The sequence below is a fragment of the Mixophyes fleayi genome, chromosome 9, assembly GCF_038048845.1.
Source record: "Mixophyes fleayi isolate aMixFle1 chromosome 9, aMixFle1.hap1, whole genome shotgun sequence".
In the NCBI taxonomy this organism is placed as follows: Eukaryota; Metazoa; Chordata; class Amphibia; order Anura; family Limnodynastidae; genus Mixophyes; species Mixophyes fleayi.
Window position 1 is genome coordinate 111,740,282 of NC_134410.1, and position 14,587 is coordinate 111,754,868.

The 14,587-nt window shown below is 45.0% G+C and overlaps 1 protein-coding gene across 3 annotated transcripts in view; it reads left to right on the forward strand.

The window, feature by feature from the left end:
- LOC142101686 (deoxyribonuclease-1-like) overlaps nt 1-12,016 on the forward strand; it is a 44,000-nt gene extending 31,984 nt beyond the window's left edge. For 2 of the 3 annotated variants that reach the window (XM_075186073.1, XM_075186074.1), the window contains one exon: nt 256-557. In XM_075186073.1, the coding sequence (XP_075042174.1) occupies nt 256-470 (215 nt within the window). In that variant the 3' untranslated portion in view covers nt 471-557. Of the gene's footprint in view, nt 1-255; nt 558-11,735 lie in introns of those variants that run through there. The other variant, XM_075186075.1, reaches the window with a different exon arrangement.
- Nucleotides 12,017-14,587: the final 2,571 nt, after the last annotated feature.

The following is a 14,587-nucleotide window of genomic DNA, read 5'->3' on the forward strand; positions in this document are numbered from 1 at the left end:
TTTAAGGACTGAAAAACTACTCCAAAGCAGCCTGTCACTTCATTAGGAAACAGTAACTTAGTACCTCAGTGATGCCGTTAGTTCCTAGTGAATTGATGTCTGTGTTCACCATGTGTGACTAAAGAGTATACTTAAAAGTCAGGATGTGACCCAATTAATGTGACCCCATTAACCCCATTGATTATTTTTTCAGTAATTAAAGAGACCCTGATGATTTAAAATAATGAGAATAGCTCCTCTTTCCTTCCTTTTCAGCTTTGTACAACAATGAGCATTTCAGCATCAGCCCTAATGTTGGGATAAGCGGAGGCCTGTCCCTAAGTGGCGTCTGTGACTGTGTGGGGGTGGATTTCACGTCCTGTGTGGGGCGCTGTGGTGCCAATTCAAATAGTTACCCCTGTAACTGTAACGCTACATGTAGCACGGGCGAAAGGTGTTGCGCCGACTATAAGGCTGCTTGTAAAGTATAATTTCTTGAACCACTGTCAGAAGTTGTATAAACACACACTGTACAAGAATGATTGACAACAAATGTTTATGCTGCCAATAAACAATGCCTGTCACGTGTGTTATGATGAAGCTTCTTTAGTAGTTGGTTTACCTCACTGACTGTTGGTTTGTCTCAATGATATCAATGATCCTAAATGACTGGTCCACAAAATGGCTGCCATCACTGGGTATAGGGAAAAGTCTCTCTTATTGGCTGTACACTAGCATGCCTGTTGCTAACCCAAAGTCTAGAAGGCTACAACTTTGCATGGAAAGTGGGGTGATAACTCCTTGCGTCCCCATTGGCTGGAAGGTGCACTGGTGTAATCACATGAAGTTCTGAGGAGGAAACATCCATGTTTACGAGTTTTAATACCGCAAGCAATATTTGTCTGCAATTAAAGATACTTTTCTGGACCTTAGATGTAGGGGGATACTTAACAATGACATTATCAGATGAACACATAGATTACAACAATAAGAAAAAATACACATTACATATGTACACACACAAGGGCATCGAGAGGTGGTCAGGTACAAGGTACCCGGGCCTGGAGTTGGTGACTATAGTGTAGGTCTCCACCCATTCATGTCCTCATCTGTGCATTATTGTTGTGGGCAGGGGAGAGTGACTGTGCAGTCGAATAGCTTCTTTTGTGTGCGGTCACACCGCTCCCAGCCTGCGAGCGCAACACCGGCTTTCCTGAAGCTGTGCATGCAGCCTGGGAGTGGGACACTAGTCTGCAATGGATACCTTGATGCGTTCCTGAGGGGATTTGAAAGGACTTGCCGACAGTTTGAACTGGACTCCAGCTATTTAACCCCTGGACTGAGAGGGAAAGCTTTGGACGCGTTTGCAGACCTTCCCTTGGAAGTGGACGTCGATTATGTCGCAATTAAGAAAGCTTTGTTACTTTGTTTCAACATAACTCCTGAGACTTACCAGCGGAAATTCCAAGACTCAAGACACAGTCCCTCTGAAACCTATACCGGACTGTTAGTGCAATTATCATCCATGATGCATCAATGAATTGAGGGATTGCAGGTACTGGACTATGATAAGCTAAAGGATCTTATTCTCCAGGACCAGTCCTCACACTGTTGCTGAGGTGAGGAAATGGGTTGTGGATCGTGACCCTAAGACAGCGCAAGTGGCTGCTAGCCTGGCCGACAAGAACACAGTTAACAGTTTTCCTGTAACGAAGAAGAGTTGGGTAGCGCCAGGGCAAACTACGTGGAAAGAGAGGCAACCTGGAGGATCACCCTTGAGTTCCCAGTCAACCAAACCTGCTGTTGCTGCCTCTTTTGGGGGGGTGGGGGTAAAACCTGTTTGGAAACTGGCTGCAGGTCTTTTACATGTGATTAAGTGGGGCACATTAGTATCACTTGACCCAAAAAGAAGAAAGCAACTCCTTCTCCTGTGTGGGGCCCGGCAGGAAAGCCAGTGCGGCCATCCTGTGTGCAGGAGGACCTCAAGAACGCCCCAGAGACAATCTGCAAGCGGTTAAGGTAGGACACCAAGTGACACTTGGGCTGTTAGACTCGGCTCAGACCTGACTCCTGTACATCCAGCTTTAGTGAGCCCAAAAAACATTATTTCCAGGAAGACTATTGCTGTGCGAGGAGTGGGGGCCTGCATTCTGCAGTACCCCTAGCCAGAGTGTACCTATATTGGGGATCTGGCAGAAGAATACTGTTGGGGACTGATTTGGGAAGGATAAACGCTGAAAAATTAAAGTGATGTAATTTCTGATGCACTGGGGCAAACTAACTCTATTCTTCCTCAGATGAATTCTGCTGACTAGCATAAAAAATATGTAATGAAATTTCATGTGCTGCTGAGAACACTCATGCAGATTTGCAGGTACCCGTGATGCAGAGGGAGGGCTTATGTGTCAATGTGTTTGATGATAATGCTTGTGTTGGAGAGACTAACACGTTAAATTGCATAGGTTGCGAATTTGATCAGGACAAAATGTGTGAGATTGCCTAAATGTGATACTATGTCTGCTAATGTTTTAGATAGTCAAATCGATTTACATATGCCTAGTTCTGAAGGTGACCCAAAGTGTGAAAATGTATCCAATGTTTTAGCGGTAGTGACGCAGAGAGCAGCACAGAGGAGCTGTGCATTAACCCCTGAAAGAGTGGAGGGATGTTCACTATAAACTTATCCCCCTGCACCCACCTTCTTCACTGTAGAAGCTGCAGATTCAGGCAGTGATTTGAATGAGCAATCTCCTATTGTGGGCAACACTGACAAGCTCGGAAGTGACACTTTTGAAACAGAACAAAACACTGATCCCAGTTTATTGACAGTAAGGGAGATGGTCAGTCAGTCCCGTCTTGAAAGTAAGGAAGATAGCATTTGTTGGGAAAATGTCAGTTTGTACCGAGAGAAAAATGTCACTCTGTGGCTCCAGAAGGTAACACTGACCCTGAATCAGTCTCTCTAACCCCTCTTCCTCCAGCTCTTGCAATGATAGAGGTGTATGATGACAATATGGTAAATTGTGTTGTTTTGCAATCTAACACCCCTTTACAGACCCCCTGTATGCGAGCGATCAGAAATCTGACCACTTGGTGGATTTTGCAGCCGTTGCCAAAGAGGCAGGGTCCCTAGCAGATGCCCACTGCAGTTTAGAGCTGTCTGACTCTCAGAGCAGCTAGCTGACATGCTACGGCCTTATCAGTCCCATTTTATATGGAAATCTGGAAAAACACACTTGGTCACACATCATCTAAACACATGCAACCAGACCCCCCTCAGAGAGTCATACTTCCCTAAAGGTGCTAGAAGCAATGAAAATGGAAATAGATGAGATGTTGCAGCTAGAGGTAATTCTCACAGTTCCTGGGCTGCCCCAGTGGTACTGGTCCCAAAGAAATGTGGGGACACTCGGTTCTGTGTAGACTATAGGTGTCACGATCAGACTTGAAGATGCCGCTGACTGATATTGACTCTACTAGACAGGAAGGCGCGTAGTCTAACTTAACCCCGGTATTCACCAGGGACCCCAGCAAGGAGGTATGGGCTTGGCTGCATGGGGCACCCAGGTCACGGTCCTTCAAGCTAGTTAACAGTGCACAAGGGTGATCCGGAGGGATGGTCGGTAGGTAAGTCAAAGGTCAGAATCCGATAAACGAAGAAGTCAAATCGATAGACAGAGAATGGGCAGGAACAAGCCGGGAGTCAAACACCCAAGGACACTTAAATATGGGAGCAGAATACAAGCGCTGGAGAAAGGTGAACCAATACTCTGGCACCCACCAGGGAAGGAACAGGAGGAGCCTTATATAGTAGGGCACTGGCCCTGATAGGTACCTGCGGCGGTCAGGTGCTCCTGAGAAGCAGACCATTGCCTAGCAACGGGACGAGGCTACTGCGCGCCCGGCGGAACCCGGAAGTATGTCCCGTTGCTAGACAACGGGACGGGGGTCCCCCGGTGAGGACAGGCATCCGTTCCCGACACCTGGCATGGTACTGGAGCAGTGCCTGACAATAGGAGGTTGAATGACGCAACAGTGTTTGATGCTTATCCTATGCCAAGGATAGATGAAGTACTAGATCAGCTTGCCCAGGCACGCTACATCACCATCATGGATCTCAGTAGAGGGTACTGGCAGATCCCATTGTCACCCAAGACATGTGAGCGATCCACATTTATCACACCATTTGGGCTGTTTTAATTTTTGATCATGCCCTTTGGAATGAAAAATGCCCCTGCGTCCTTCCAGCGTCTGGTCAATGACCTGCTAGAGGGCCAAGAGGGACATGCAGTTGCCTACCTGGATGACATTGCGATATTCAGCCAGACCTGGGAGGAGCACCTGATCCATCTGAATTCAGTTTTAGGCCGAATTACTGAGGCAGGTCTGACTATCAAGCCAGAGAAATGGCAGCTTGGCATGTGTGAAGTGCAGTACCTGGGGCACTGTGCAGGGGGAGGTAACCTCCACCAGAGCCAGGCAAGGTAGAGGCTATCACAGCGTGGCCGTCCCCTACCACGAAACAACAGGTCATATCTTTCTTAGGTACAGCTGGGTATTATTGAAAGTTCGTGCTCCATTTGTTATGACTGCCTTTGTTTTGTATCTGGCAGCAGTACCTATAATCCATCAGAGGTGCTGCTGTCCTGCTCCTGAACTCTGCAACATGCCTGAAGGAGTTACTCTCCTTGTCTGATGCTAATTAGAACTGCACCTGTTGCACTGCTTTAAGTACCTGCCTCTAGCTGTGCTCTGAGCAGTTCATCCGTTTGTTCCAGGCTGCTGCTAACCTGCTCCTGTGCTATTTGATATATACCTGCTGGACTGAACTTCTGTGTATGACCCCTGCCTGTACCTTGGACCTTGCCTGCTTGCCTGAGACCCCGAATCATTTGCCTGTACCTTGGACCACGCTATTCTGCCTGTTGCCCTACCTTTTGGACAGACTTCTGTACCTCGCTAATTTGCTTGATCTCTGCCTGGCTATTTGGATTTGTTTGTCGGATCACTGCCTTATCCCTGGACTCTGTCTGCTTTCCTGGACAGCCTTGTGCCTTCTGGACTGGGGTAAAACTTATAATACCTCTTCCTGCCATTTTTACTATACAGTCTCCTTAGGAACCTGTTCTTATCAGTGGATCTGAGTAATCTTTGTTTGTGTATTTACCTGAATAAAGACACTTTGCTTTACACTTCTGTTGCTCTTCGTGAATACACTGGGATTCATAATACCATTATAGTACCCTAGCCAAACCTATGTCTGACTAAACAAAAAAGAAGTTACCACAGGTGGTCAATTAGACAGAGGATTGTGAGAATGCATTTACAGCTCTGAAATCTGCTCTGGCCCAGTCCTCTGTGCTACAGGCCCCAGATTTCAAATGGAGATTTATACTACAGACCGACGTGTCTAACTATGGACTAGGCGCTGTCCTTAGCCAGGTGACAGCACAGGGGGAGGAGCACCCTATCATTATCCTAAGTAGAAAACTACTCCTCCGGGAGGTGGCATATGCTACCATTGAACGAGAATGCCTAGACATCGTATGGGCACTTCAAAAGCTACAGCCCTACCTGTATGGACGGTATTTCACCATTATTAGAGACCATAATCCTCTAAGCTGGCTAAATAAATTTTCTGAGAATAATGCTAAGGTTTTAAGATGAAATTTAATTTTCCAGCAATATAACTTCACCATTGAGCACCGGAAGGGCGCAGAACATGGAAACTCAGATGGCCTCTCGCGCCAAGGGGCAGAAGTGGTGAATGGGCAGGAGAGATGGTGACAGTTCAGTTTTCCGTGCCCTATGTTTAGGGGCAGGTCTGATGATTATGTAGTATATCTAATGACTGATTGTCAATTTCTGTTGAGTTCATGTATGACAATGTATATTGTATGTAATCTTGTAACCTCAAAGTGTGCTTTGCTAGATAACATGAGTTTGAACTTATGCAAATGTCATTAATCTATTGAGATAGCCAGACCAGGGAGAGAAAGGATTATGGAGGAGTTTGAAGCCCCAAAATTGTAAACCATCTAGCCAAGTAGAATGAGCAAAGGTGGGAAATCAGGTCCTGTGAACACTCTGATCTCTGGATATCCCTAGCTCCCTTCGAAAGCCCTGTGACATTTGGGAGATCTATCTGTCCTTATTGACAGCTAAAGGTGGGGGGTGATAGCTATGTGGCAAATAGGTTTAAAATCTTCTGACTTAGACAATTATGTGTGCATTTTCATGAGGGATCTATCAAGACTGAAATGTCTAATTTTCCTCAATTGCGTTCCTTCACACATCAGGCTTAAACTAGTAAGTAGTAACTCTGAGTTTATTTCCTATTTTATTTTCTGAAACTCATTTGTGTAACATATTGTATGTCTTGTTATTCATTGTTGTAATTAAGCCTTGGAAACATTTTTTTAGATTAAATAAATTTTATCTAGCATATTCTCAGTGATTTTTTGTGAACTTACGAAGCCCAGGGAGGCTCATGCTACATGTGTATGTGATTTAAATGTAAAACATTAATAAGTGGTGAATGTTAGGACACCATAATAACTCCTTCGAGGTGGCAAAAAAGGTGTATTCATTGCTAAGTGACTAAGGTGACGCCAGTCACAGCTAGCTGTTCAGATTGCTTTATCTGGGACAGGCTGGGCGTTCGTGACAAACAGTGTGTGGTATTATACTGTAGATATGTATGAAAATACTAGTATGCAGCTGTCAATAACAAATACATAATCAAATAAATGTCTTTAATTCCTAATACCATTTCCCACAATCAGTGCACCACTGAATTGAAGGACATTGACCCGCCTTATAAGTTTCTACAATGTTAATGTAAATGGGGTGTGCTCTGGTCACCTCGTGTAAACCAAAACCCATTGTCCTTGCAAATTGTCTTTCTTGACAGACTGTAATAGTGCACCCAGGCTTACAGTCGAGTGCACTGCAAGCTGAGTCCTTCACTAAATATAATGCAGTAAGAGTCCCATATTATAACATAAGATATTCACACTAGATTGGATTAGTAAAGTATTATACTCACCTTGTGAATTCTGGGTAGACATACTGTATGCAATGCAGTTCTTATGTGTCCATGTTGGGCAAAAATTTGACTCTACACCATAGAAGCCATTGATTCATATCTTGCACTGATGAGATTGAACAAGATCAAACCAAGCTCAGTTTGTCCATTTAGCTGCATCTAAAACCTCCATCAGCAGCAGTTTCCCTGCATTTAGGCTTAAAGGGCTCACCGTGTATGTTCCCATAAACTTCACATCAACCTTAAACTCTAAACATTTGCATGCAAATAAACACACGGAGACATGTATAAGTTATTAAAAATTGGCAGAACTTTTATTATGATTTATATTAAACTAAACTTATGGTGGCGGAGAAAGGGCACTGCGAAACAGCTCTCAAGCTGATAACACTAGATCACATGGGGACAGGCGCAAACCGCCGTAAGTTCGCAAACCAAAGGGAACAAATCCCATCACAACTTGCGCTGAGTTGGCGTCAGAGTGACTGCCCCTTTCAAACTCACGCTGCCCACCCTCACCGAGCCGGACAGGGACCCTCCTCACCGAAGGTCCCAAAAAGGAGTTACTGGTGCCTCTAAGGGGACAGTGACCTGCGACCAACTACCTGTGCGCCCACTAGTCAGCCGCTGAACGCAGTGCCTTCCTACTGCAAACGTTAACACATAAGTACTTAAACTGAGGAGTGGGTGGGTGGGATCTCGTGCTGCAGAGTGAAGCAGACGAGGAAGTACATCCTGCTATATTCAATCAAGGTCCCTCCCACAGGAGCTGCCATTGGTCAGGCCCAACCCTATGTTAACCCCTTCAGGTAAGTGTTCAGCTTGCTACAAACACTGTCGCCCTTTTAAGTGCGTTCATCCTAAAAGCCTCACTTGTCATTAAGCTTGTAGACAATCAAATTAATATCATCCAATCAATATGTAATTTATGTCAACATTTACATAGCTCAGAATTATTTATTTTTATTATTGTCGGAATTAATGTTGCTGCATTGAGCAACTGCAGCTGTTATGACTGTTGATTTCCCTTTCTTTGGATGCAGGCCTAGGATTTAATTAAATTACACATGTCTGTAGTCACCAGCTTTGCTAACTGTGCCCACCATTAAACCTTATTACCCACTTGGACATTCCTCCTATTGGACCTTTAAATCTTCTACCAAATAGGCAGATCCAGTTGTATGGCTTGATTTCCAAACAACCAGAACTTCCATAAATTGGCCACATGTATGCAGGGACATATTGCACAGGTCAGCTTGTCCAAAAATCCATTCTATACAATCCAACACAATCACATTTTTAATCACTCACAACAAGGTTGGCCACAGATAGTACAAGGTTGGGACAACCAAACTCAAGATCTACGTGTGTGGTCAGCACAACTCCAGTAGTCTTTACTGACTGTATTGTCGGAAGTTTATAGAGGTACTCATGTTGGCAGGGTACATGGATTATAAAACTATAGGGAAGATTTTGAAGGAGGCCTGCATGCCGCAGGATATTCAGAAAATGCACAGCCTTTTCTTTTTGACAGTAAAAAGTTGGTATTCCACCTTAATTACACAAGCAGATAGTAGTGGGGGGCAGCAAAATTAAAGGAATTACCTTAAAAAATGGCAGCTTTCTTGTTGTAAGTATTTACCTTATTGCTATATACCTTGTTGGTTGATCTAATTATGCTGAAAGGATAACTTCACTTTTGTACAAAAATATCTGCTAATAAAACTGTTCTTGAAATGTCTCCCTCCTTCCTCTGCCCCCTACTCATAAAATCATAAGGAGGTTTCTTAAAGTAATGCTGGGAAATTAGATTTTTGTGAAAGTACAATCTGTAACTACTTACTGATCTGTAACAGTACAGCAGTTTCCTGAGATTTTATAGGTTCTCTTAAAGCACATAATAAAATATTTTTTAGAGGGGACTTGACCCCTACACATTAAACACACATTAAGGGAGACTTACTAAGGATATGTGAATGTTCAGCAAATTCACTTATCCCCAAATACATCTCTTTGTCCACCTCTTCCATTTTCTCTGAAAACACTGATAACTTCATGAGAGCAAGAGGACAACGGGGAAGGGGGAAAGGGGGGGGGGGTAAATTTATCAAGCTGCGGGTTTGAAAAAGTGGAGATGTTGCCTATAGCAACCAATCAGATTCTAGTTATCATTTATTTAGTACATTCTACAAAATGACAGCTAGAATCTGATTGGTTGCTATAGGCAACATCTCCACTTTTTCAAACCTGCAGCTTGATAAATTTACCCCCAGCACTGTCTTTATTTCACATGTCACATTTGTTTACTGTAATATTTTTATTCATACTTACTAACTTTTCATAATTAGCCTCCGGGAGATCCCGGAGGGGAAGCGGAATGTGAGGATGGAGGCGGCGATTCGCGTCATTTTGGCCTTGTCCCCGTCAATGACGTGAAAGCCTTATTTTACCATGGGGAATGGGGCCAAAATGACACGATTCACCCGCAGATCACGTCATGGATGCTGGAGAATGGCCTGCTCTGCGGGGAGTCGGGGAGACCTACCCGCAATTCAGGAGTCTCCCAGACTTCTGGGTAGTTATATATAGTCACGAGCAACAGGGGCGCACAGAGAATTTTTCAGGGGGGGTTTCCCCTCCACCCACAAAAGAACCCAAAACCTAGAGAGCGTGCGTGGGAGCATGCGCGGCAGCTTCATTTCGGCAGCACTGTACTATACATCAGCCGCGGCGCTGTCAAAGAAGCGTCCGCGGCGGTGCTGCATACAATACAGCACCGCTATGTAGGGCACTTTTTTAGCGGAGGGGAGGGGTTTCTGGAGACTCAGAACCCCCCCCCCTGCGTGCACCACTGAGCAAGGTGAAGCTGGGCCGGGGGTCAGGGAGACATCTGCTGCTAAGACACCCTCTATTAGACTGCCTGGGCCGACCTTTATTTTTTCTGCCCTTCTCCACCAGTTATTATCTTGCTAGGTGCCCAGCGGAGGAAGGGGTCAGAGAGCTTCTCCTCACAGCTACTCACACAGCTCCATGTGGAGGGAAAGAGTTTGTGCAGCATGTCACAGTCAGCGGCCGTGCGCATCTCCCTCCCATATGGCGCGGACAGGGGGGGTTGAGATGAAATGTGAGACCAAGGAAAAATGGGAAAGGGGAGATTATGTCTGAGAATTGGAGGGTGAGAAGCTAAGCAAAAAAAAGAGTCTTTGCTATTTTTTGCTCAGACAATTATTTCCACCACTCTCCTTGGATGCGGTCTGGGGTCCCAGATGAGTCAGTGGTACTCCCCCTGACCTCCCCAAAAGAGAGTGCCAGACATATGGCGCTGGCTGTCAATGTCCTGGATGCAGGGTGGGCGACTAGGGGCCTTGTGTGCACAACACACCCTGCACCCATGATAGATATGCCACTGCATCCCAGCGACTTCAATGCAGACTCAGCTTTATGACCTGTATGAGTTTCTTCAAACTAAGTTTGGTGGGGGCATGAAAACCTAAAGTGGCGCAAATTCAGGACTACCTTTATTGCATGTGCCACCAAAGTGCTACTGATCTGTCATCACATGATCGCAGGGGAAATGATTCCTCCACCCCTGCGATCGCATTCTGGTGCCTGGCTGTCACCTCACGGCATACTTGCCAACTCTCCCGGAATGTCCGGGAGACTCCCGCATTTTGTGAGAGTCTCCCGGACTCCCGGGCGAGTGTGGCAATCTCCCGAATTCTGCCCACTTCACTAGGAAGTGCCCCACTTCCTAGTGAAGTGGGCAGAATTAGATCCCAAACGCCGCGATTCCCGGTGAATCGCGGCGTTTGGCCCCGCCCCCGCTGTCAAATGACGCAATTTGCGTCATGACGTCACAGGGGGCGGGGCCGAAATGACGCGATTTCGGCCACCCCGCCCCTTCACGCCCCCCTCCACTGGCTGGCTCCCGGAAGGGAGCTGAAGAAAGTAGGTAAGTATGCCTCACGGTGACAGCCAGGCTGAAGACAGAGTAGCGGAGACCAGCGGACTGCAAGACAGCGGGCCCCCAGGTAAGTCTGTGTTGCGCTGTTGTACCGGGCCCCCTGGTGAGCCCGGGCCCGGTACAACAGTACCCCCCGTACCCCCCTGATGGCGGCCCTGGATCCCAGAGGTGTGATTTGCATCATCAAGCCCCGCCTCCTTAGGATCTGGTAGGGTGCCTGTTCTTCGGGGAGTTTGGGAGGACTTCCCAAAATTCTGGATCCTCCTGGACTGGACATTCCGGGACATTAAGCAAGAATCAACTGTGTGCACTGGTGGGACTGTTCTGTACTTAGCAAGAAATTCCTTGCGCCCTGCCCAACTCCTCTTATCTGGTGTCTACTTTTTGCTCCTTGCCAAATCCCGTTATCTTACTCCATGTTCATGCGCTTCGGTAAAAATCTAGGCGGCCCCTGCACAAATCGAGGTGCACAGCGCCACCAAAGAGTATTTTGCAGTGTGTTTTCATATTGTAAATGAAGTTCAATAGGATTTACTTTTTAACGGGTTCATATCTCAAAGCTTCAGTTTGGGGGACCTAGTGGTCCTTTAATAATTATACATTGTAGCCAGGATTTTATTCAGGCTGCACTATTAATGTCAGATTTTTCAAACAGGTAAACTGTAAAAGTAAAATCTATAATATTATGAGTGTTGTTTATGTATAGAACATCATTAAATTATATTATTTTTTGTCCCATTACAGCTCTGTACAGTGATCAGCGCTTCGAGATTAGTCCTACTATTGGTATAGATGGAGGTCTCTCCCTCAGTGGAATCTGTGACTGTGTAGGGGTGGATTTCACGTCCTGCATGGGGCGCTGTGGAGCCAGTGGGAAGATTTACCCTTGTAACTGTAATGCTTCATGTAGTAGCTACAATGACTGCTGCACTGACTATAAACCTGCCTGTGTTGTATAATTTCCTGGACTAATAATAATTTCAACCTGGACATTTGTATGTACTAAATAAAGGATAGCATTCAAATGTGCTGTGAAAATGTTTCTTCAATACACACTGCCAACCCCCAACCACTGCTCGCGGGGCCTCTACCAGCGCTGCTCCTCCCAGTCCTGGCTGATACACCTTGTATTGTTATGACAAGCTGTGAATCTTGAGGTTCCTTGTTGGGTGCAATCGAACCATGACTACAATGATACCTGTCTATTGGAAGCAGCAACAGAGAGAGTAAAGTAGTAGGTTATTAAATATCCCATGACTTTCCTTTTATTGCTGCTTCATCCAATAGGCAGTATGGTGGCTCAGTGGTTAGCACTTCAGCCTTACAGCACTGGGGTCATGAGTTTGATTCTCCAACCAGGCTCTTATCTGACATTTGTATGTTCTCCCCACGTTTGCGTTGCACCAAAGATATACTGGTAGGTTAATTGGCAAATAATTAACAAAAATTTATCCTAGCATTACTGTGTGTTAGGGAATTTAGACTGTAAGCTCCAATGGGGCAGGCACTGATATGAATGATAAATATTCTCTGTACAGCACTGTGAAATTAGTGGTGCTATATAAATAAATGATGATGATGATTGCTGGGATAGGCCTGCACTGCAGTACCTTCTTAGCACAATCAGCTCTGATCAAGACTATATTGCTGACCAGCTACTCATCCTACAAGCCCTGCAGGGCATAAGATTGGTGTGTATCTGAGGGCAGTGCAGGGGTGGATCTAGAAAAATGCTGTACCCGGGGCGATTTAGGCCCCGCCCCTTTCTAACATCTTAGGCTGCCGACGGCTGCACACTATGTGCAGGTCCGTCCAGCTGTGACAGGCAGGGACAGTGTGCTGCCCGGCTGCTCTGATTGTGTTTTAAACACAGTCAGAGCAGCCGGGCAGCACACTGTCCCTGCCTGTCACGGCTGGACGGACCTGCACATACTGTGCAGCCGTCGGCAGCAAGTATCTGCTAGGGGGGGCGATTGCCCCGATCGCCCCCCCCCTGGATCCGCCACTGGGGCAGTGTAAACATTGGTTGAGATACGAGGTATGTCTTTTAAATAACGAGACTGTGATTGCACCTAGTAAACAAAGCAGTCAGAACCGGTTATAACTGCATATGTAGTAACCTTGAACCTGCATGACAAGCTGCAACACTCTATGACGTTCAGTTGATTATGAGTTGCCATTTAGTTTGGTTGTGTTTTCTGTAGAGTGCTGAGTGCTGAAAAAATGCTAAGTTTAAAAGTTGAACGACGTGTCAATTTGAATTTTTTAGTTAAATTGCACAAAACACAAAGAAAATGTTTTCAAATGCTTAGTACGGCCTATGGGAATGTCTGCCTGTCTTGTACGCGTATGTTTGAGTGGCACAAAAGATTTAGCCAGGGACGTGAGAATGTCGAAGATGATGAACGCCCTGGATGACCTTGCACTTCAAGAACCGAAGAAAATGTAGAAAAAATCTGTCAGGTTGTTCGAAAAGACCGCCGACTCAGTGCTCGAATGATAGCTGAATCCGTGAACAATGACAAAGACACCGTATGGAAAATTTTGCGTGAATATCTTAACAAGATGAAAGTTTTTGCAAAGATGGTCCCAAGGGTTCTCACACCAGAGCAAAAAGAACTTCGCAAGGAATGTTGTGTTGACATTCTGCAGCAACTTGACACAGATCCAAACCTGTTTCATAAAGTAATCGCTTGTGATGAGACCTGGATCTTCCAGTACGATCCTGAAACCAAAAGACAGTCAATGCACTGGAAAACACCATCATCACCAAGAATAAAAGAAGCTTGTCAAAGCACGTCAAAATTCAAAGCAATGCTCATTGTTTTTTTCGATATCAAGGGTGTAATTTTGGAAGAATGGCTTCCAGAAGACACAACAGTTAATCAGCATTATTATAAGGAAGTTTTGCAAAAGCTCAGAGAAAGAGTCAGAAAGAAACGGCCGTACTGTGAAAAAATGGTTTCTTTCTTCACCAGGACAATGCGCCTGCTCACACAGCACATTCTGTGAAGCAGTTTTTGACTGACAAACACATTACTACACTTGAACATCTTCCATATTAGCCAGATTTAGCACCTTGCGATTTTTATCTTTTCCCAAAAGTTAAATCGGTGCTTAAAGGGACACATTTTGAGTCAGTTGATGCAGTAAAGAACAAAATGACAGATATGTTCAAACAAGTGACAGAAATTGATTTGCTCCATGACTTCGACCAGTGGAAAACAAGACTACAGCGATGTATTAGTGCAAATGGAGAGTATATTGGAGGGTACAAACATTAAATTTGTAATACCAATAAATAAAGGTGAGTTATTTTATCAGTCTCGTTATTTAATAGACCTACCTCGTAACTTAAGTGATGGAACAGTGGGATAAAGCAGAGAAGCTGTACAAATAGTTCAAACACAATATATTAATAAGTGTGAAATATGTTATCTAAGGCATGTCGCAATATAGATACCGTAAAATATACTTTTCTCTCTGATGGCTCATGATATCAATTAGTGACAAAGATAATGGGGTTTCTTGCTCTGTATACTCTACTTAAACTTCCCTTAGTAACAATATTATAATCAGATGCAAAACTAGTACAA